At 43.4% G+C, this 21,392-nt stretch overlaps 1 protein-coding gene across 2 annotated transcripts in view; it reads right to left on the reverse strand.

The window, feature by feature from the left end:
* The window catches only part of LOC126335234 (estradiol 17-beta-dehydrogenase 2-like), a 111,770-nt gene that overhangs the window by 50,925 nt on the left and 39,453 nt on the right, over positions 1-21,392 (reverse strand). Inside the window, exons 3-4 of one of the 2 annotated variants that reach the window (XM_049998284.1) lie at positions 9,971-10,192; positions 3,436-3,618 (exon numbers count right to left, since the gene is read on the reverse strand). In XM_049998284.1, coding sequence (XP_049854241.1) covers positions 3,436-3,618; positions 9,971-10,192 — 405 coding nt within the window. Of the gene's footprint in view, positions 1-3,435; positions 3,619-9,949; positions 10,193-21,392 lie in introns of both variants that reach the window. The other variant, XM_049998278.1, reaches the window with a different exon arrangement.

The following is a 21,392-nucleotide window of genomic DNA, read 5'->3' on the forward strand; positions in this document are numbered from 1 at the left end:
ATGCCAAGCAGTTGCAGCTGTACAGTGAGGGGTGTCACTCGTGGGGTGTTCTGTAGTTGAATTAGAATGTGGCGGCCTGCAGTAGAACCATGGAGACCGTCCTGCCCACCCCATATCAGACCATGCCGCAGCTATTTTGTGCAGCCCTGAGAGCTTGGCCCTCACACACCGCCGGTTGCTACACACAGCACTCGCATTGCACTGCACAGCGTGCCATGCCAAGCAGTTGCAGCTGTACAGTGAGGGGTGTCACTCGTGGGGTGTTCTGTAGTTGAATTAGAATGTGGCGGCCTGCAGTAGAACCATGGAGACCGTCCTGCCCACCCCATATCAGACCATGCCGCAGCTATTTTGTGCAGCCCTGAGAGCTTGGCCCTCACACACCGCCGGTTGCTACACACAGCACTCGCATTGCACTGCACAGCGTGCCATGCCAAGCAGTTGCAGCTATACAGTGAGGGGTGTCACTCGTGAGGTGTTCTGTAGTTGAATTAGAATGTGGCGGCCTGCAGTAGAACCATGGAGACCGTCCTGCCCACCCCATATCAGACCATGCCGCAGCTATTTTGTGCAGCCCTGAGAGCTTGGCCCTCACACACCGCCGGTTGCTACACACAGCACTCGCATTGCACTGCACAGCGTGCCATGCCAAGCAGTTGCAGCTATACAGTGAGGGGTGTCACTCGTGAGGTGTTCTGTAGTTGAATTAGAATGTGGCGGCCTGCAGTAGAACCATGGAGACCGTCCTGCCCACCCCATATCAGACCATGCCGCAGCTATTTTGTGCAGCCCTGAGAGCTTGGCCCTCACACACCGCCGGTTGCTACACACAGCACTCGCATTGCACTGCACAGCGTGCCATGCCAAGCAGTTGCAGCTATACAGTGAGGGGTGTCACTCGTGAGGTGTTCTGTAGTTGAATTAGAATGTGGCGGCCTGCAGTAGAACCATGGAGACCGTCCTGCCCACCCCATATCAGACCATGCCGCAGCTATTTTGTGCAGCCCTGAGAGCTTGGCCCTCACACACCGCCGGTTGCTACACACAGCACTCGCATTGCACTGCACAGCGTGCCATGCCAAGCAGTTGCAGCTATACAGTGAGGGGTGTCACTCGTGAGGTGTTCTGTAGTTGAATTAGAATGTGGCGGCCTGCAGTAGAACCATGGAGACCGTCCTGCCCACCCCATATCAGACCATGCCGCAGCTATTTTGTGCAGCCCTGAGAGCTTGGCCCTCACACACCGCCGGTTGCTACACACAGCACTCGCATTGCACTGCACAGCGTGCCATGCCAAGCAGTTGCAGCTATACAGTGAGGGGTGTCACTCGTGAGGTGTTCTGTAGTTGAATTAGAATGTGGCGGCCTGCAGTAGAACCATGGAGACCGTCCTGCCCACCCCATATCAGACCATGCCGCAGCTATTTTGTGCAGCCCTGAGAGCTTGGCCCTCACACACCGCCGGTTGCTACACACAGCACTCGCATTGCACTGCACAGCGTGCCATGCCAAGCAGTTGCAGCTATACAGTGAGGGGTGTCACTCGTGAGGTGTTCTGTAGTTGAATTAGAATGTGGCGGCCTGCAGTAGAACCATGGAGACCGTCCTGCCCACCCCATATCAGACCATGCCGCAGCTATTTTGTGCAGCCCTGAGAGCTTGGCCCTCACACACCGCCGGTTGCTACACACAGCACTCGCATTGCACTGCACAGCGTGCCATGCCAAGCAGTTGCAGCTATACAGTGAGGGGTGTCACTCGTGAGGTGTTCTGTAGTTGAATTAGAATGTGGCGGCCTGCAGTAGAACCATGGAGACCGTCCTGCCCACCCCATATCAGACCATGCCGCAGCTATTTTGTGCAGCCCTGAGAGCTTGGCCCTCACACACCGCCGGTTGCTACACACAGCACTCGCATTGCACTGCACAGCGTGCCATGCCAAGCAGTTGCAGCTATACAGTGAGGGGTGTCACTCGTGAGGTGTTCTGTAGTTGAATTAGAATGTGGCGGCCTGCAGTAGAACCATGGAGACCGTCCTGCCCACCCCATATCAGACCATGCCGCAGCTATTTTGTGCAGCCCTGAGAGCTTGGCCCTCACACACCGCCGGTTGCTACACACAGCACTCGCATTGCACTGCACAGCGTGCCATGCCAAGCAGTTGCAGCTATACAGTGAGGGGTGTCACTCGTGAGGTGTTCTGTAGTTGAATTAGAATGTGGCGGCCTGCAGTAGAACCATGGAGACCGTCCTGCCCACCCCATATCAGACCATGCCGCAGCTATTTTGTGCAGCCCTGAGAGCTTGGCCCTCACACACTGGGCCGCTTCCCCTGTCCCCCCACTTCTGCTCAGCGCCACCCTCCCACGAACACTAAGCCACCTCCCCTCACCCACTATTGCTCATTGCCGAGCCGCATGGGGCCGCAGATGTCATGCGGCCAGCCAGCTGTCAAAGGGAATTCACAGATGACTGTAATGCGAGCTACTATTCGCGAGGCGCGTGGCGGAGGGTGCCTGCCAGTTCCTTTAGAATAAACAACAGATTTTTTCGAAGTTTAGCGTCTTCCCCCCACAGTTGTGTCCTGATGAACGACAACATGTATTTCGAAGTCTGCGGCTGACGCCAGGAGTGCAAAGCTATCTGTTTGTCCCAGAATGAAGAAAGGGTGTTATTCCAAAGATAACAGCCGTGTCCTATTTTCCAGCCACATGCAGTCACTTGCGAGCAAACAAAGGATATTCTCGAAAGTTCCCTCTGTCTGTTTGTCCCAAAATTTTTTTCTTTCCCATAGCAACATTCTACTTCTCAGCCAATTGCATCAACCCTGCTCCAACCTGATTCAACAAAAAGAAAGCACATTCTAACTTTCGGGTATGGCATTCTGAGTTCCTATTCGTCCTCTGCAAAATAGGGGGTAGAGCCTTAAGGTACATAAAGCCCAACTCAACTTCCCCACAACCATCATCAGCCTTTTACAGTGCCTAGTGGTGTTTATATACTCTTCGCAAGATGAAACTGTCAGCCAGTAGCAATGTCAGTGGCAGTGGCGATAGGAAACGGCCAAGCTTGGAGCAACTGCTGTGTAAGTCTTTATACAAAAATTTTAAGCTGAAATTGCGATAATTACAAAATTTCACAAAGAAGTATTCAAAATTTTTCGAGATTGTAATACATTTTCGTACAAAAGTTCTCTTTCTTGCTGTTGCAGCATTCATTCTCGAAATGCTAGAAATGCTGACCTCTGAGGGGAATAGAGCTGTCACCATGTGCAGCCAACTTGCGAGAGGGCGGGGCCAATGCAAGATACTATCTCATCAGAACATGTTTCTATATGAATCCAATCAAACTTGCTGTAATTCGTTTGTTATTAGTCTCTGTTTTTACGAGTGCTGAATCTAGTCTGTTCCAACAGTTATCCATTACTATACTTACCGAAAGGACTGGTGACGTTGATGAGGCGGCCCTTGGATTTCTTGAGGAGCGGCAGGAACGCCTTGGAGACCCTTATGGCGCCCACCGTGTTTACTTCCAGAACTTGCTTGAATTTCTCCAGCGGCGTGACGTCCATTTCGCCGAAGTCGGCAATTCCTGCGTTGTTTACCACCGCCCACAACTCTAAAATGGGAACGAAAATATCCCACACACAGTTATATTTTTCTCGTGTAAACACAAAGAAAAGTAAAAATGTGTTATGTTGTGAAAGGACTTCCCGGAAAGTTTAGCTTTGACCAGCTGTAACTGTAACCATGCTCAAATACGTTACTCAATGTACACTCGTCAGGAGGTAATTCCGTAAGGCAAAATTTAATGAAGTGTATTGTTGTTATTCTGCTCAATGAATCTGATTTGGACATACAATTAATGTTTGCATCTACTTTCTCCCTTACCTAAACGCCTTTTCTATCTCCCAGACCTTCCATCATGAAAAGTCAGCAGAACAACAAACCTCCCTACAAATTTCGCCCCATCATCTCCAAGATGGCTTTGAACACACACAACTTCCTCTGTGATAGTACCACATTTCTGTTTCCTAAGTAAACTGACTACAACATACCATCATTCCCAGTACTATTGTCTTTATTCTAACCGAACAACCAGCCAGCGGCCTACTCATGAGTATTGCTGTGAAATGTATGTCAAATTTGTCTGTTGAACTGAGAGACAAGAGTTCAGTAATTCAAAAGTGCTTTTCTGGGATTACAGCACGCTGGTTCAAGCAGTCACAGAATTTTAACGACATGCTGAGGAAGGCTACACGAGAATCTTTGCAAGAAAGCCGATGTTCTTTTTCGTCTAATGCTTTTTGACGAGTTTAGAGAGACAATAATTGAGGCAGAAGTCAAACAATTTCAAATGCCTCTGACAAACACCTCACGTTTTAATCATAACAACGATGTGAGGATCCTTGTGAAGGCCCCCTTTGCGAGTGCAAAAAGAAATAAAGTTACTAATAACGGTATGAAGTACCGCCGCCGTCTACTGATAACAGTATGTGGCGAAAATACACGGTCCAATCACATTAATGTGATCACCGCCTGTGTGCGATGTCAACGTGCAAAAACTACTGCCAGAGGGCAGGTGGCAGCACTAGCAGCTGAGGATATACTGGGTGGTCCACTGATCGTGACCGGGTCAAATATCTCACGAAATAAGCGTCATATGAAAAAACTACAAAGAACGAAACTGGTCTAGCTTGAAGGGGGAAGCCAGATGGCGCTATGGTTGACCCGCTAGATGGCGCTGCCATGGGTCAAATAGGTATCAATTGCGTTTTTTTAAAAAAATAGAAACTCCAGTTTTTATTACATATTCATATAGTACTTAAAGAAATACGAATGTTTTAGTTGGACCACTTTTTTCGCTTCGTGATAGATGGCGCTGTAATAGTCACAAACATATAGCTCACAATTTTGGACGAACAGTTGGTAACAGGTAGCTTTTTAAATTAAAATACAGAACGTAGGTACGTCTGAACATTTTATTTTGGTTGTTCCAATGTGACACATGTACCTTTGTGAACTTATCGTTTCTGAGAACGCATGATCTTACAGCGTGATTACATGTAAATACCACATTAATGCAATAAATGCTCAAAATGATGTCCGTCGACCTCAATGCATTTGGCAATACGTGTAACGACATTCGTCTCAACAGCGAGTAGTTCGCGTTCCTTAATGTTCGCACATGCATTGAAAATGCGCTGACGCATGTTGTCATGCGTTGTCGGTGGATCACGATAGCAAATATCCTTCAACTTTCCCCACAGAAAGAAATCCGGGGACGTCAGATCCGGTGAACATGCTTCGACGACCGATCCACATGTCATGAAATATGCTATTCAATACCGCTTCAAACTTGCGCGAGCTTTGTGCCGGACATCCATCATGTTGGAAGTACATTGCCATTCTGCCATGCAGTGAAACGTCTTGTAGTAACATCGGTAGAACATTACGTAGGAAATCAGCATACATTACACCATTTAGATTGCCATCGATAAAATGGGTGCCAATTATCCTTCCTCCCATAATGCCGCACTACACATTAACTCGCCAAGGTCGCTGATGTTCCACTTGTCGCAGCCATCGTGGATTTTCCGTTGCCCAATATTATGCCGGTTTGCGTTACCGTTGTTGGTGAATGACGCTTCGTCGCTAAATAGAACACGTGCAAAAAATCTGTCATCGTCCCGTAATTTCTCTTGTGCCCAGTCGCAGAAGTGTACACGACGTTCAAAGACGTCGCTATGCAATTCCTGGTGCGTAGAAGTATGGTACGAGTGCAATCCATGTTGATGTAGAATTCTCAACACCGACGTTTTTGAGATTCCCGATTCTCGTGCTACTGATGTGCAGATTAGCCGCGACAGCAGCTAAAACACCTACTTGGGCATCATCATTTGTTGCAGGTCGTGATTGACGTTTCACATGTGGCTGAACACTTCCTGTTTCCTTAAATAACGTAACCATCCGGCGAACGGTCCGGACACTTAGATGATGTCCAGGATACCGAGCAGCATACATAGCACACGCCCGTTGGGCATTTTGATCACAATAGCCATACATCAACACGATATCGTCCTTTTCCGCAACGGTCCATTTTAACACGGGTAATATATCACGAAGCAAATACCGTCCCCACTGGCGGAATGTTACGTGATACCACGTACTTACACGTCTGTGACTATTACAGCGCCATCTATCACAAAGTGAAAAAAGTGGTCCAACTAAAACATTCACATTTCTTTACGTACTACACGCATATGTAATAAAAAATGGGGGCTCCTATGTGAAAAAAACGCAGTTTATATCCGTTTGACCTATCGCAGCGCCATCTAGCCTGCCAATCATAGCGCCATCTGGTTTCCCCCTTCAAGCTGGACGAGTTTTGTTCTTTGTAGTTTTTCGTTTGACGCTTATTTCGTGAGATATTTGGCCCGGTCATGATCAATGGACCACACTGTATAAAGTTTATTGGGAGGATGCCGACAACAGTGCTGTCGTTGTAATGCGGAAATGGAGCAATTGTTCTGACGTTCATAAGAGCATGATCATTGGCTTTCGGGCTAAGGGTGGAAGCATTACAGCTAACTTTGTAAACTGAGCTGAGGCAACTCTGGTGCACTGCGGACCATGGACGGCAAAGCTGAACGGCAGCTGCGGAGGTATATATGGGCGAATAAACGAGCAACTGATCGCCCAGATGAACCAAGCGGCTACCAACAGTGTCTCCTGAACGACTGTTCAGCGAACTTGGCTGTTACTGGGCCTCCGGAGCAGGCGCCTGTTTCATGGACCTATGCTGATTGCTGTTAATCAGCGACGAGGGCCGGAATTTGCAAGCCAATTCCGTAACCGGACGTCCACAGTTTGGCAACTGATGACATTTTTAGATGAATCATATTTTATGTTCAATTGGGAAATGACTGTTAGCGTGTACTGCATGAAACGTCTGAAAGCAGACAATCGTCGGAAGAGTTCTGGGTGGCGGAGGGAGCGTTATGGTGTGGGGGAATGTTTTCGCATCATTCCCTGGGTGATCTCGTCACTCTGGAAGGCACAATAGCATTACAAGTATGTTTCTATCCTTGGGGACCACATCCAACGCTACATGCAGTTTCTGTCTCCTCGGCACGATAGCATCTACCAGCAGGACAAGGCAATGTGTGACACAGCTCTCGCCCGTCCAGTTACGCGAGCGGTCTAACGCACGGCTTTCCAGAGGAGGAAGGAGCGCCTGGTCCCCGGCACGAATCCGCCTCAAGAGGCCTGATCTCTTTTGTCGAATGGCGGACCTGACTTTGGTGAAGATGTCATAGTAGTGTGCAGCATTGATGGTTCCTTTCTGGAGCAAATCATGAAGAATCACACATTTGCCATTCCAGAATACTGTGGCAATAACCTGTCCTGCTGAGGTGGTTCACAAAAAAACATAAGGTATTCGTTTCCAACCACTAATTTCTTTCCTCAAAGTTCACTGTTTAGGAATACCTATCATCTGCGTAACTGCGTTCGTGAAGTGGGGCACCCAACGTAGACTGATTTGTTTTACTTATCTGTTATTTTATATACAGCAGAATATAACTGCTCTAAAGCTGTATACGGTTTTAAAATACAGATTTCTGAAACACAGATAATAAATATGAAGAAAGTCTTGTTGATTTAAACAAGTTTCTTAGTGTGGCAACGATTATTTCTAGGTAGTCATTGTGGCATCGATGATAGACGAGGTGACGATATTAATGCTTCTGCAAGCCATTGAAGGATGCCGATGTTCGTTATAGTGTCAGCTTATTTCATATGGTGACAATGTTTTCTTTCAGAAGGCTTGGAAGCGACAAAATGTAGAATCTTCGATCACAATAAATATTTTCAACCGCAGTAAGTGGAATGATTTAATTCAGTAACTTGGGGAGGTGAGGAATAGCTCCAGGTAAATAGCTGAATAGAATATGAACAACAGAAGATAAATACGAAGCTAATGAAAGAGGTTGTATGAAAGAATTATGTTTTATTCTGTGGGCTGGCGTAATAAGACAGGATCTGATTGTACTTGTGATAGGGATTTGGTGCAATAGTATTAGGGATACCGAACATGGTACAATGTAAGTGAGATGTCACAAGAATAGCTAAGTGGGAGACATTGAAATGTGTGTAGGCTGGATACTACTGGACTGGACTATAAACTCTATGACAACCTTAATGCCAAGAGAAAAGTCAGTTTTTAAACATCTTATCGGTGTACAACATGTCCTTGGCAGATATTAATTACTATTAATAAAACTCTCAGCCACGTTGTCCTTTAGAATACACACTACTGGCCATTAAAATTACTACACCACGAAGATGACGTGCTACAGACGCGAAATTTAACCGACAGGAAGAAGATGCTCTGATACGCAAATGATTAGCTTTTCAGAGCATTCACACAAGGTTGGCGCCGGTTGCGACACCTACAACGTGCTGAAACGGATTTCTCATACACAAACAGCAGTTGACCGGCGTTGCCTGGTGAAACGTTGCCTCGTGTAAGGAGGAGAAATACGTACGATCACGTTTCCGACTTTGTTAAGCGTCGGATTGTAGCATATCACGATTGCGGTTTATCGTATCGCGACATTGGTGCTCGCTTTGTTCGAGATCCAATGACTGTTAGCAGAATACTGAATCGGTGGGTCCAGGAGGGTAATACGGAACGCCGTGCTGGATTCCAACGGCCTCGTATCACTAGCAGCCGAGATGACAGGCATCTTATCCGCAAGGCTGTAACGGATCGTGTAGTCACGTCTAGATCCCCGAGTCAACAGATGGGGACGTTTGCAACACAACAACCATCTGCACGAACAGTTCGACGACGTTTGCAGCAGCATAGACTGTCAGCTCGGAGACAATGGCTGCGGTTGCCCTTGACGCTGCAACACAGACAGGAGCGCGTGCTATGGTGTACTCAACGACGAATCTGGGTGCACGAATGGCAAAACCTCATTTTTTCGGATGAATCCAGGTTCTCTTTACAGTATCATGATGGTCGCATCCGTGTTTGCCGACATCGCGGTGAACGCACATTGGAAGCGTATATTCGTCATCGACATAGTGGCGTATCACCAAGCGTGATGGTATCGGGTGCTATTGGTTACACGTCTCGGTCACCTCTTGTTCGCATTGACGGCACTTTGAACAGTGGAAGTTACATTTCAGATGTGTTACGACCCTTGGCTCTATCCTTCATTCGATCCCTGCGAAACCCTACATTTCAGCAGGATAATGCACGACCAGATGCTGCAGATCCTGTAGGGGCCTTTCTGGATACAGAAAATGTTCGACTGCTGCCCTGGCCAGCACATTCTCCGGATCTCTCACCAATTGAAAACCTCTGGTCAATGGTGGCCGAGCAGCTGTCTCGTCACAATACGCCAGTCACTACTCTTGATGAACTGTGGTATCGTGTTGAAGCTGCGTGGGCAGTTGTACCTATACACGCCATCCAAGCTCTGACTCAGTGCCCAGGCGTATCAAGGCCGTTATTACGGCCAGAGGTGGTTGTTCTGGTTACTGATTTCTCAGGATCTATGCCCCCCAATTGCGTGAAAATGTCATCACATGTCAGTTCTAGTATAATATATTTGTACAATGAATACCAGTTTATCATCTGCATTTCTTCTTGGTGTAGCAATTTTAGTGGCCAGTAGTGTACTACTAGTTTCCTGGCATTCATTCTAAATCTTCAGTCACTTAATTGTGGAAAATTACAGTAACAAGGTATAAGCTATCAGCTTCAAAATTTATTTAAGGCGTGGCAGCAGGTAAAAGGAATTGCGGTAATTTTCCACCATAAAATCCCTCAAGATTGTGGATTAATGATCTGAGATTAGTATCATTTAAAAAAGGGCACTGTTGGAGAAGTAGAATTTTCTTGACTGAATTTTAAAAGTATTTCATATTTGCAGTACCTTCCCGTCGTTTGTTGATACCTGTGCCTGATGCGTCCGAGAGTGCTGCTTGGACGGAGACGACGGCGTCGGCCACCTGCTGGTCTGAGGTGACATCTAGCGGCAGCACGCACAACCTGGAGGAGCAGTCTGCGGCGAGTCTGCACGCACCAGGACCCTCAGGGAACAGGCAGCCCGCGAACACTGGCACCCCCAGCGCGTCCAGGCGACGCGCCAGTTCGTGCCCGAAGCCAGAGTCGCAGCCTGCGCAGCATCTCAGAACTAGAAAATATGCTGCTCCTAACGGCCAATATTTACATTCACAAACATTTCACAACTACCAGACTGAAATTTTCACTCTGCAGCGGAGTGACCGATTCAAACTGTGTGCTAAACCAAGTCTCAGGACCTTTGCCAGTATTAATCCGCCAGGAAGTATATCAGCGCACACTCTGCTGAAGAGTTGATGATGATGAGGTTTGGTTTGTGGGGCGCTCAATTGCGCGGTCGTCAGCGCCCGTACAAAGTCCCAATTTTTACACAGTCCAATTTTTAAACAATCCAGTCTATGGTGATGACGATGATGGTGAAATGATGAGGACAGCACAAACACCCAGTCCCCAGGCAGAGAAAATCCCCAACTCGGCCGGGAATCGGACCCGGGACCCCATGATCCAGAGCCAGCAATGCTAGCCACTAGACCACGAGCTGCGGACCTGCTGAAGAGTGAACATCCATTCTGGAAACATCCTCCAGGCTGTGAATAAATCATGTCTCCACAAAATACTTCTTTCCAGGAGTGCTAGTCTTACTAGGAGAATTTTTGTGATGTTTGGAAAGTAGGAGACGAGGTACTGGCGCAAGTAAAGCTGTGAGTAAGGCTTGTGAAACGGTCTCGGGTAACTCAGTTGCCAGAGGAGTTGCCAGTGAAAGATAAAAGTCCCCATTTCGAGTGTCGGTCAAGCACACAGTTTTAATCTGTCGGGAACTTCGATTGCCCATCTTTTTTCCGTTCAATCTGTCAAATGGTTCAAATGGCTCTGAGCACTATGAGACTTAACATCTGAGGTCATCAGTCCCCTAGAACTTAAAACTACTTAAACCTAACTAAACTAAGGACATCACACACATCCATGCCCGAGGCAGGATTCGAACCTGCGACCGTAGCTGTCGTGCGCTTCCAGACTGAAGCGCCTAGAACCACTCGGCCACGCCGGCTGGCCATTGTAATCTTTATGGTAAACTGTGCATTCATGTCGAAACATGGTCATTTCCTCAACTTGGAAACCTATCTTCCACATTACCTCTCTTTTATCACGTCCAGGAGGACATGCAGCAAAACTCCATCGCATCGATACTCCTGTAATGCTGATCAACAGAAAATTCTGACTGCCTTCATGTAACTCAAACGACTCATTGAAATCATGAAATCACGTTCTCGATACTAGGACGCATGAAGAAAGTCTGTCAGGTTACCATAGAACCTGACCTCACTGGACATGGTAGCCTTGCACTGTGTAGCTGGAAAGAATACTTAACTTCTTCTGACACCGTTGGACATGCGATATTGGAATGTCGTTCATTTGTTTGCAGTGTGTGAAATCGATTCCAGTGTGGCCCTCCAATGCAACAAAATGTTGGGCCATAGCTTGTAATCGCTATAAAATTGACTTTCTCATTAACCGTTGGACATGCGATATTGGAATGTCGTTCATTTGTTTGCAGTGTGTCAAATCGATTCCAGTGTGGCCCTCCAATGCAACAAAATGTTGGCCCATAGCTTGTAATCGCTATAAAATTGACTTTCTCATTAACCGTTGGACATGTGATATTGGAATGTCGTTCATTTGTTTGCAGTGTGTCAAATCGATTCCAGTATGGCCCTCCAATGCAACAAAATGTTGGGCCATAGCTTGTGATCGCTTTAAAATTGACTTTCTCATTAAATTCTAGCAGAGCCACTCTAGTCAACCTCCAAAAAGACATACAGTCTTAGTATCATAATAAATCTTGCCAATCAGTCAGACAGGACTGGACCAAACCGTGTTTGGTACAGAAATGTAAGTGAGCGGTAAAAGTGTACATTTTTCAGTGACCACAAGGCTTCGAAACTTTTGACTGCTGTTAATGCAGAACAAGCAAAAAATATACGAAAGTCAAAAATGCAACAGTTTTCGCTAGAATATTATAAACCACATTAACCTATTATTGAATAGTTAAGATTTGCCTGCTGTCAAAGAAATTGGAAGGCTGAATACACATATCAACAAAGAATATTGCAACATTTGGATAGTGCTTTCCCTTTCAAAGTGGCGAATATTAGACCAAAAAGAATGCATAATCATATGTGCATCAAAAGTTATTCAAGTAAATGAAAGATATCTGGGACATTACAAAAGCGAAACGGATAAATAAAATAAAGCAAGTAAGAATCCAGTCTTGTTAAACACAAAAAAAGTTACAGAGTTTAGTGGAACTGCAAACACATTCAACAGCTACTTCACTGGAATATCTTAAAATTTAATAAAAACGCATTACAGTGAGAATCAGGGGCCAATAGAAAACGAGACCAACAGTTGAAATTCTCAATGTTTATTGATAATGTCGATTATGAGGAAACAGTCAAGGTAACGAAAGAACTAAAAGCCACATGCTCAGCAGGAATTGCTGGGATGTCATGAGCCAGTTTGCACCTATCTCTCCAAAATATAACTGAACTTTTCATTACTCTATGTAACCAGCCACTGAAATCTCCCATCTTTCCGGAAGTGTAAAAAACAAAGAAAGAAACATAAGGATATTTTCTTATTAGTTGTACATTCTTGACCAAAGCACCTGAAAATCAGAATCAATTCCTGAAACGAGGCATGCAAATGATACATGATTATAGATTAAATGTTTAATCGTAAGTATTTATTTAAGATGTGTACTGAGCGTAGTGGAGCGTGATGGAACCAAAACGCATTTTAACATGGATAACTATCTGTTGTAGTGTTGGATCATTAGATCGGCAACACTTATGGGAACGTGATGTTGCTACCAACCATAGTTGCAGCTGCATAATAGTGCATGTTTTCCAGTCCCGGTTCTACAGGAGGTCGAGATGCCAGTAACATGGCTGATGAATTGATTAAACGAACAGTCAGGCACCTAGAAGAGTAGCACAGAATTACAGTAGATTGTTTGTGCAATCAATTTCTACTTTAAATAATTTGAAACTATGAACATGCAGTGCATAGTTTGATAACCCATTATCGCTCCTGATCGTCTTCTTCCTTAAGTAGACTATCGATGTGTGGTACTACATACTACTGTTCACGAATAACTACAGTATTCCACATAATGTACACACCTAACTAAAATATAACACTATTGTATTCTGATTTTAGGCGTCATAAACGAAAAAATGTCAATATCATGCAATCAACATACAAGGTCGTATTGCTTCCCAACAGGCAAATTGCAGAACGACATTGGGACTACATAAACGAAGACTTTAATAGATAATGCTCTAAGTCTGATCGACACATTGCCTGCGTTACGTACCAGGGAGGCGTAGTTTGTTCTACATCTTTGCCAGAAGACGGACTCTAGAATTTTCTATACTCGTACCAATAACACAAAAGCTCTGTGTAGGTATTGTATCCCATACTGGTCCTGAAATATGATTTGCATACGACGAATAGTCAACCAGGTGAATAACATAGAATACCATCAAGACAGAGTCTCCAGTAGAGCCATCGGCATCACTATTTGTTAGTTAATGTGATCGATTTCCACGTTTAATAATTAAACCAATAATCCTATAGAGCACACTTTACTAACCAATTATAGGTCCTGATTAGCTGTAATGTTTGTATTTACAAATCAATAGTATTTACTTTAAATCTCCAGAAGATGCTGGTTTAGGTCTCGTGTCAGTCTGTCTTAGTATTCGTAAATGGGCAGGACAAAGTGATCCATGGACGCACCTTGATATCGATTCTGGGGTCAACTGAAGAAGAGGATACAACCCGTCGGCTTTGACCAATGACGTAATGGTTTACTCATAGACACTAATGTCTTTATTTTCGAGCCTTAGATAATAAATCGGTTATTTTCTGTGGCGAGGGGCCATCATTGTAAATTAATATAAATGAATGTGTTTTTAAAAGACAGGGTTAGACAATGCGTACGATTTTTAGCTCTTGTATTAATTTAAATCATTTGTTAGTTCCAACTCATTCTGTTCTTATTTTCATTCTTAGTGAGTTTGAGATATTTTGGAAGAATTTTTTCATTTTGGATAGTTTTTGTTTCTTGATTTTCGTTTGTAGGTATGGATTTATCAGCACAATTGAAGAATGGATACTGGTTCAAAATAATGGAGAAAAATAAAGTGGTAGAAGTACCGTTAGCGTGGAATACCTGAGCTGACATATGTGAGTTGCATCCCAAACTTCAGTTAATCTGTACCAGTTAACTGCAGTACGGGATACAAATTTAGCTTATGTAGACTTTTCCGCTTTCGCTAGCACACGTATCCTATTCTTCAGTCGATCTATGTAAGTCAACTGAAGTATGGGATAGAAATTTTGCAGGTGTTGCTTTTTTCGTCTCCGCTACTACGAGCATCCCATACTTCAATTGACCTATATAGGTCAACTAAATTCTGGGCTACGAATTTTTTTTCGCCTTCGAGACTTGCAGTATCGACTGAAAATATCGTCTTAGCAATACTAGCAACAGTAAAATTTTTATCCGTACTTCAGGTAAACTATATAGTTCAACTCAAGAACAGGATATTAGTGCTAGCGAAGGCGAAAAATAGCGACATACGTAAGATTTGTATCCCGTAGTGCAGTTGATCCATATAGCTCGAGTGCAGGAAAGGATAGTACCTTCGTCGTTCAACTGTTACAGGACGCCAGTATTACGTATCTCACTTTTTCGTCTTTGCTAAAGCTGGTATCCTATTCTTCAGTTAACCTATGTGGTTCAACGGAAGTACAGGATACAAATTTTCCGTATGTTGGTCTTTCCGCCTGAAAAATTTCGTTGTAGTACTAGTGCTGCCGATGGTGAAAAAAAAAAGTGACAGCTGTAAAATTTATATTTGTAGTGCAGTTGACGAACCAGGCTTCAAGTCTTCCATATTTATAGGAACATATAAATCAACTGAAGAATAGAATACTAGGACTCAAAGAAGCGATATGCTTAACATTACGTTCGAAATATGAATGTACGTGCTATGTGTCTATCATCTGTTTTCTCCGTCCTACATTCCTTTGTTTCTCAATACTCGACTCTGATGTTAAATCTGTACAATACATCATCTCTGGTAAGTTTTGACGTCATTGGTGAAAGCCGAAGTGTTGTATCCCAATTCTTCAGTAATTCCCGATTCTGAAGCTCGTTGAATCTCTTTGGTTGTGTTACCAAGTTACAGTCTCTCAGGCTAGAGTGAGGAGGACTTTAGCAGTAACGTGAGGGCGACTTAAGCGCGCGCACAGCTAGTGGCTAGGCAGTCTGCTTACGGGGGCGTAGGCCGGATGTCTGTGGAGAGTTGGCCGGTGGACGGAGCGGTGCTCGGAACCGTGGCTTGTGCCGAGGTGTCGTGTTGAGCTACTGCTGTATTTGGGTCGCCCGTGTTTATTTCGCATATCGTGCCTTTGCCTGCTGGAGAGTTATGCCTTACTGTGTCAGGCGGGTGACGAAGCTACATGCTACAATTCGTTTTGGTGAGTTTCCGGATAAATTCTAGTGTCCGATTCCACTCGTCGGTTTTGAGCAATGACGTTATACCTACGGTAAAGACGCTACGTATAATCAATCTATGAAAGCAACGGATCATATTTGTAAACAAACAAATGTAGCATATGATAAAATTACAATCACATTCACGCAGTTATTTACTTAGTCATGAATTACATAGAAAGGAACTGAAGATAACGAAAACAGTTAAGAACAAGAATTAAAAACAAATGTTCATTTCTGGCAAGAAGTATTCTCGTAATTTAAGCTACTAGAAAAGCACAGAGAACCTTTAAACTGCATTACAGTGCCGGCCGCGGTGGTCTCGCGGTTCTAGGCGCGCAGTCCGGAACCGTGCGACTGCTACGGTCGCAGGTTCGAATCCTGCCTTGGGCATGGATGTGTGTGATGTCCTTAGGTTAGTTAGGTTTGAGTAGTTCTAAGTTCTAGGGGACTAATGACCACAGAAGTTGAGTCCCATAGTGCTCAGAGCCATTTTTTTTGCATTACAGTAAAGCACATGGTGAAGTCATACTGTTATAAAATAGTTTTAATTTTATATTAATTATTGAATCTATCGGGAGAAGCTCATGAAAGTTGGGATTTTGACTGGGGAGAAACTAGAATGTATCAGAGAAATTGGAAAAGTAAACGAATCACAACAAATACGAAAGAGTAGCATAAAATGTGGAGAAACCGGCACACTGAATTCTAAAAGAAAAGCCAGTACATGACAAACGAATATCTACAAAAAAATACAGAATTTTGGAATCGATAACTAGAATTAACCTCTGCAGGTAAATGCCAGTTACAGATTCCAATCGCTCCATGATTCACATATAAATTATTTTTGCAGTTACATGCACTGAAACGTAATACAATTTCTACATTTGTAATTGCTCTCTAAAACTACTACTATGTGTAACAAAAACTGCACCAGGTAACTAGACTACGTTTTTGTAGGATCTCTTATTGATTTCAGAACTACTACCAAAACTGATAGGTATTGTAGGCACACCTTCCAAATTTTTCTATTTTTCGTAGTAATGAAGATAGTAATACCGTATGCAGAAATCCTGTAACACTTTAGTGTACACACTTGTTGATAAAACGATCTAAATAACGAATCGTGGAATGGTTGGAATCAGCAACTAGAATTAACGTACAGGGTGCCCAGAAAAGGGCTTCCTGATTTCCAAATTAAATATCTCGAAAACAAAGATCGATAGAGGAATACAGTAAACGGTATGTTTATTGTAAAAGTTGTAAGAAGTTCATACAGCAGTTTGAAATAATAGTTACAAAAGCTGCTAACAGATGGCGCTGTACGCTGTACAGCTCATATCAGCATACATAAGTGAAATAATCGTATGAAAACAATCTTTGCAAACAATCACATGACAATGTTTTCAAAATGTTCACCATTGGCACTACAGAGGTGGCGCAAACGAAGAATGAAATTCGCCATCACATTTCGTAGTGTCTCAAACGAAATGGATTCACATGCAACAGAGATCGCCGATTCAAGCTCGTCCAGCGTGACGGGATGCGTCGGGTAGACCATTTCTTTCACTGTGCCCCACAAAAAAAGTCACAGGGAGTCAAATCCGGCGAATATGGAGGCCAATCCATGCCTGCACCAGTAAATTTGGGATATTCCAAAGCAATGACTCAATTCCCGAAGTATTCTTCAAGAAAGCGAAACACTTGTTCGGTCCGATGTGGTCGGGCTCCATCTTGCATAAACCATTCAGTACCTGGTTGATCCTCTAACGCTTGTTGTGTGGCGACAAATTGTTCCAAAACTACAACGTAACGTGCACCAGTGACAGTTTCTCGAATGAAAAAAGGGCCAATAATGCCTCTGCTGCATACTGCAGCCCACACAGTAACTTTAGGAGAATACAGGGGTTTCGCTTCACACCAATATGGCTTTTCGGAACCCCAAAATCGCCAATTCTGCTTATTCACGTATCCATTCAGTTGGAAGTGTGCTTCATCAAATCGTTATCAATGATTGTGAGCATCTGATTAGCAAAGGCTACCCTTTGTTGCACACCTCGTACTGGTATGGCCTGGTGCGTTTGAATTTTGAATGGAAACATGTGTAGGCTCTTTCTCAGTATTTTCTGCGTGCTGGAACGCTTCAAGTCAGTCTCAGGTGCAATTCTGCGGACGGATGACATTGGATTTCGCTGAATAATTCCAGAAACTGTGGCGATATTTTCAAGCGTAGCTGCGGTTTGCTTGCGGCCAACATGCCCCACTAGATCATCAGTTACGCTGCCTGTTCGTTGAAATTTTGCGAAGAGCGTACGGATGGTTTCCTCAACGGGTGCTTTTGGAACATTAAATCGTGCTTGAAAACTTCGCCTTGTTGCCGTAGGTCTCTCTTCTAACCTGTGGTACTCTAGCACCAGAAAAACGCGTTGTTCAATGGAGTACATGGTTTTAATCTCTTCCTTCGTTACGCTAACCTCCTTTCACGTTTCAATAGTGGAACTAGGCATTACGCATTGCGATTAGAGCGCCATCTGTTTGCAGCTTTTTTAACTATTATTTCAAACTGCTGTATAAACTTCTTACAGCTTTCACAATAAACATACCGTTTACTGCATTTCTCTATCGATCTTTGTTTTCGAGATATTTACGTAATTTTGAAATCAGGGAGTCCTTTCCTGGACACCCTGTATATAGGTCAGTTCCAATTACCGATTTCCGTATTTGTTGGACCCTAGTTTTTGTCAAATTTCATTACTTGTGTAGGTTTAACAGTTAATATTAAAAGTTAACGCTGATTTATAATATTATGACTTCACCAAGCGCTATACTGTATTGGATTTAAAGGTTCTCTGTGCTTTTACTCGCATAAATTACGATAGTTGTTTTTTCAGACTTGTATACTCCTCTTTTGCTATTTTCGTTACCTTTAATTCTTGTCGGTACAATTTGTGGCTAAGTCATTAATCACGAGAATAGTATAATTTTATCGTGCGCTAAATTCGTTTGTTTATGAATGTGATCAGTCGCTTTCAGAGATTGCCTCTATGTAGCTTTTCTGCCATAGGTATGTCGTCATTGCTCAAAGCCGACGTGTGGAATCGGACACTAGAATTGATCTGAGTTTCCTGCTGTCTTGGTTGGTGGACGTGGAACCCTACGTCACCCATGATTGTCATTAAGCCTAATTCTCATTTAACTGCAGGTCTCGCTTTGCCCTACTGGTGTATTCATTTGTGAATTTAAGTATTTTTGTGTTCCTGAAGTCAAACACTTACACTCAAGTATACGACTTGTGCTCTATTTCCACTGTTGTGGGAAAGGCCTGTCTGGTCCTTAACTTGCTACCCGATTTTCGTTCTGAGAGCGTATTACAGAATACTTACAAATTCTGTACTGTGTTCGCCGAAGCACGCAGGGTGCAGTGTAGTGTAACGGTCTGTGTATATCTACAAGTCAGAAATGTTCAAATGTGTGTGAATTCCTAAGGGACCAGACTTCTGACGTCATCGGTCCCTGGACTTACACACTACTTAAACTTACTTATGCTAAGAACAACACACACACACCCATGCCCGAGGGAGGGCTCGAACCTCCGGCGGGAGGGACCGCACTATTAGCGGCATGGCACCTCTAACCGCACGGCCACTCCACGCGGCAGCAAGAAGTCAAAACTTTATTTAACTTTAATTTGCGCTATTTGTACATGTATTTCGTATGTTCTGATCTAAAATCGTTTCACTGATTTAAGTATTGTTGTTGCAAGTTTACATGTCACTGACGCTTTTAATGCGCCTGTGTATGATTTGTGATTCATTTGCTATGTAATTCTAATTTCTATTCTGTACGTTCCGGAAGCTCTTCTGAATCAAGCAGTCACCTGCACTCCTAAAAGTAAAGCTCCTGTTAATAGTTGATAGGTTTCAGCTATATTGCATCATCCTCCCCCGTCCGTCTCACGGGGAGGCGTAGTTTGTTTTTCTATAAAATATTTTTATTAACGTCCTGGTTTGTCTACTTCACAGACGTGTACGGCTTGTTTGTTTCTTAAGCGTTTGATGGTTTTACCTGTTTGTTTTAGTATTCATCAAAGAGCGTTCTACATTGACTACTTCATAGACATGTACAAAAGGTTCTCTTTTAAAACCTTTAAATTAATGGTTTTACTCTCTGCTTCTCAGATGTGTATAATTTGTTGTGCCTTTTAAATTTTGCTTAGTAATGGTTTCAGTCACGTTCTTTGGTAAGATTTGAACGCACTGTTGAGTCTGCTTAACAGACAGGTGCAATTTTTCGTGTTTAAAAATTACTTTGCGTTTATGGCTTCACTGACTGCTTTACAGATACATATATGACCTTAAATGTCAGCTGTCTGTTACTGTTTTTAACGAGAACTGTTGCTAAAATCTGTTTTAAATTATTGTAAATTTATCGGAATATAAAGATTTGTTTTCAGCTGGCTGATCCTTGTAATCAAAAGTTCGTCCGTTGTGTAGAATCAGTTTTACTTATTTTGATATTTGAAAGATAAACCTCTGTGATAAATAAATAATTATTTTTTCGATAATTTTATTTACGCTCAGCACCTTACTACTACCACATCTAAGCTCCCTACGTTTTCACAAACACTGGAATGCGATGTAGCGTAGCAATATTCTGCCGGCCAACAGCAAATGCTTTTTACTGATGACGATTATTCATATCAGTTTAAAAAAAATCTTAGGGTAAAGGACACGATGATAACACGTCCACTGACATTATCTTCTGGTCATACCTTCTAAATCTGATTTGACGTGGAATCCAATTACACTATTTTCAGCGTGCTGTAACGTGGATACCACAAGGCTGTCAGGTGTGGTGTAGGTCTAGCAAAGACAAACAACATGCTTGTGTTTTGTTTGTGCGCATGGCGTTAAGCTGCACACCAAAAACGCATACTTAACGGCGCTTATTTATTAAAATATCAGCCCTGATGTCTATAGGAATGCGTGGTACAACTCCCAACCGAACAGCAGAGTCCAGCCCTGAAAACCGTATGAAAGAACGTGATAATGTTACCTAGGATGGAGGGTTGTCATAATGTATGGATGACTTCGACAGCGTTTTAAGTAGAACTAAAGTCCATACTTTGATAAAATAATACATTTAATCTAGACTTAGGCGCACAGTCCTCCACTTTTGCTCCTTCATTAGCAGCAAACGTCTCAGAATTCATTATTTCATACAAGCGTGTATAATTAATTTCCAAGTTAAATATGTGATCCATGTGTATCGATTTATGTTTATGGAATCACACCACTCTACAAAGCATTCAAATATTTTGACAACGCGTGCGTTTTAGCTTTGGCACTTAGTGTTGTGTAGGCTGACATTTGGAGGGACTATCATTTGTAGTCGCACTGGTTGGGATGGGTCTATGTATCACAGCTGGGTAGTAAAAAAATAGCAACCCATGCCTGATAATGTAAGCAATACGAGAGTATATACACTTGCACATATACGTATAGACTATGGAAAAATATGAAAAAATCGGAAAAGTGAAAAAAATATGAAGAAAAATGGATAGATGGAACAAAAACGTGGAGAGACGATAAAAAAAGTAAAAAATACGGCAGAATCTACATATGACATGGTCGTAGAGGATATCTTTAGTTATCCATAGGGTGTAGTCGAAATTTGTGGTATAAGCACTAGATCAAAGTGTCTGTAGATCTCTCGGATACTTTCCTAG

The sequence above is a fragment of the Schistocerca gregaria genome, chromosome 1 (genome assembly GCF_023897955.1).
Source record: "Schistocerca gregaria isolate iqSchGreg1 chromosome 1, iqSchGreg1.2, whole genome shotgun sequence".
Classification (NCBI taxonomy): domain Eukaryota; kingdom Metazoa; phylum Arthropoda; class Insecta; order Orthoptera; family Acrididae; genus Schistocerca; species Schistocerca gregaria.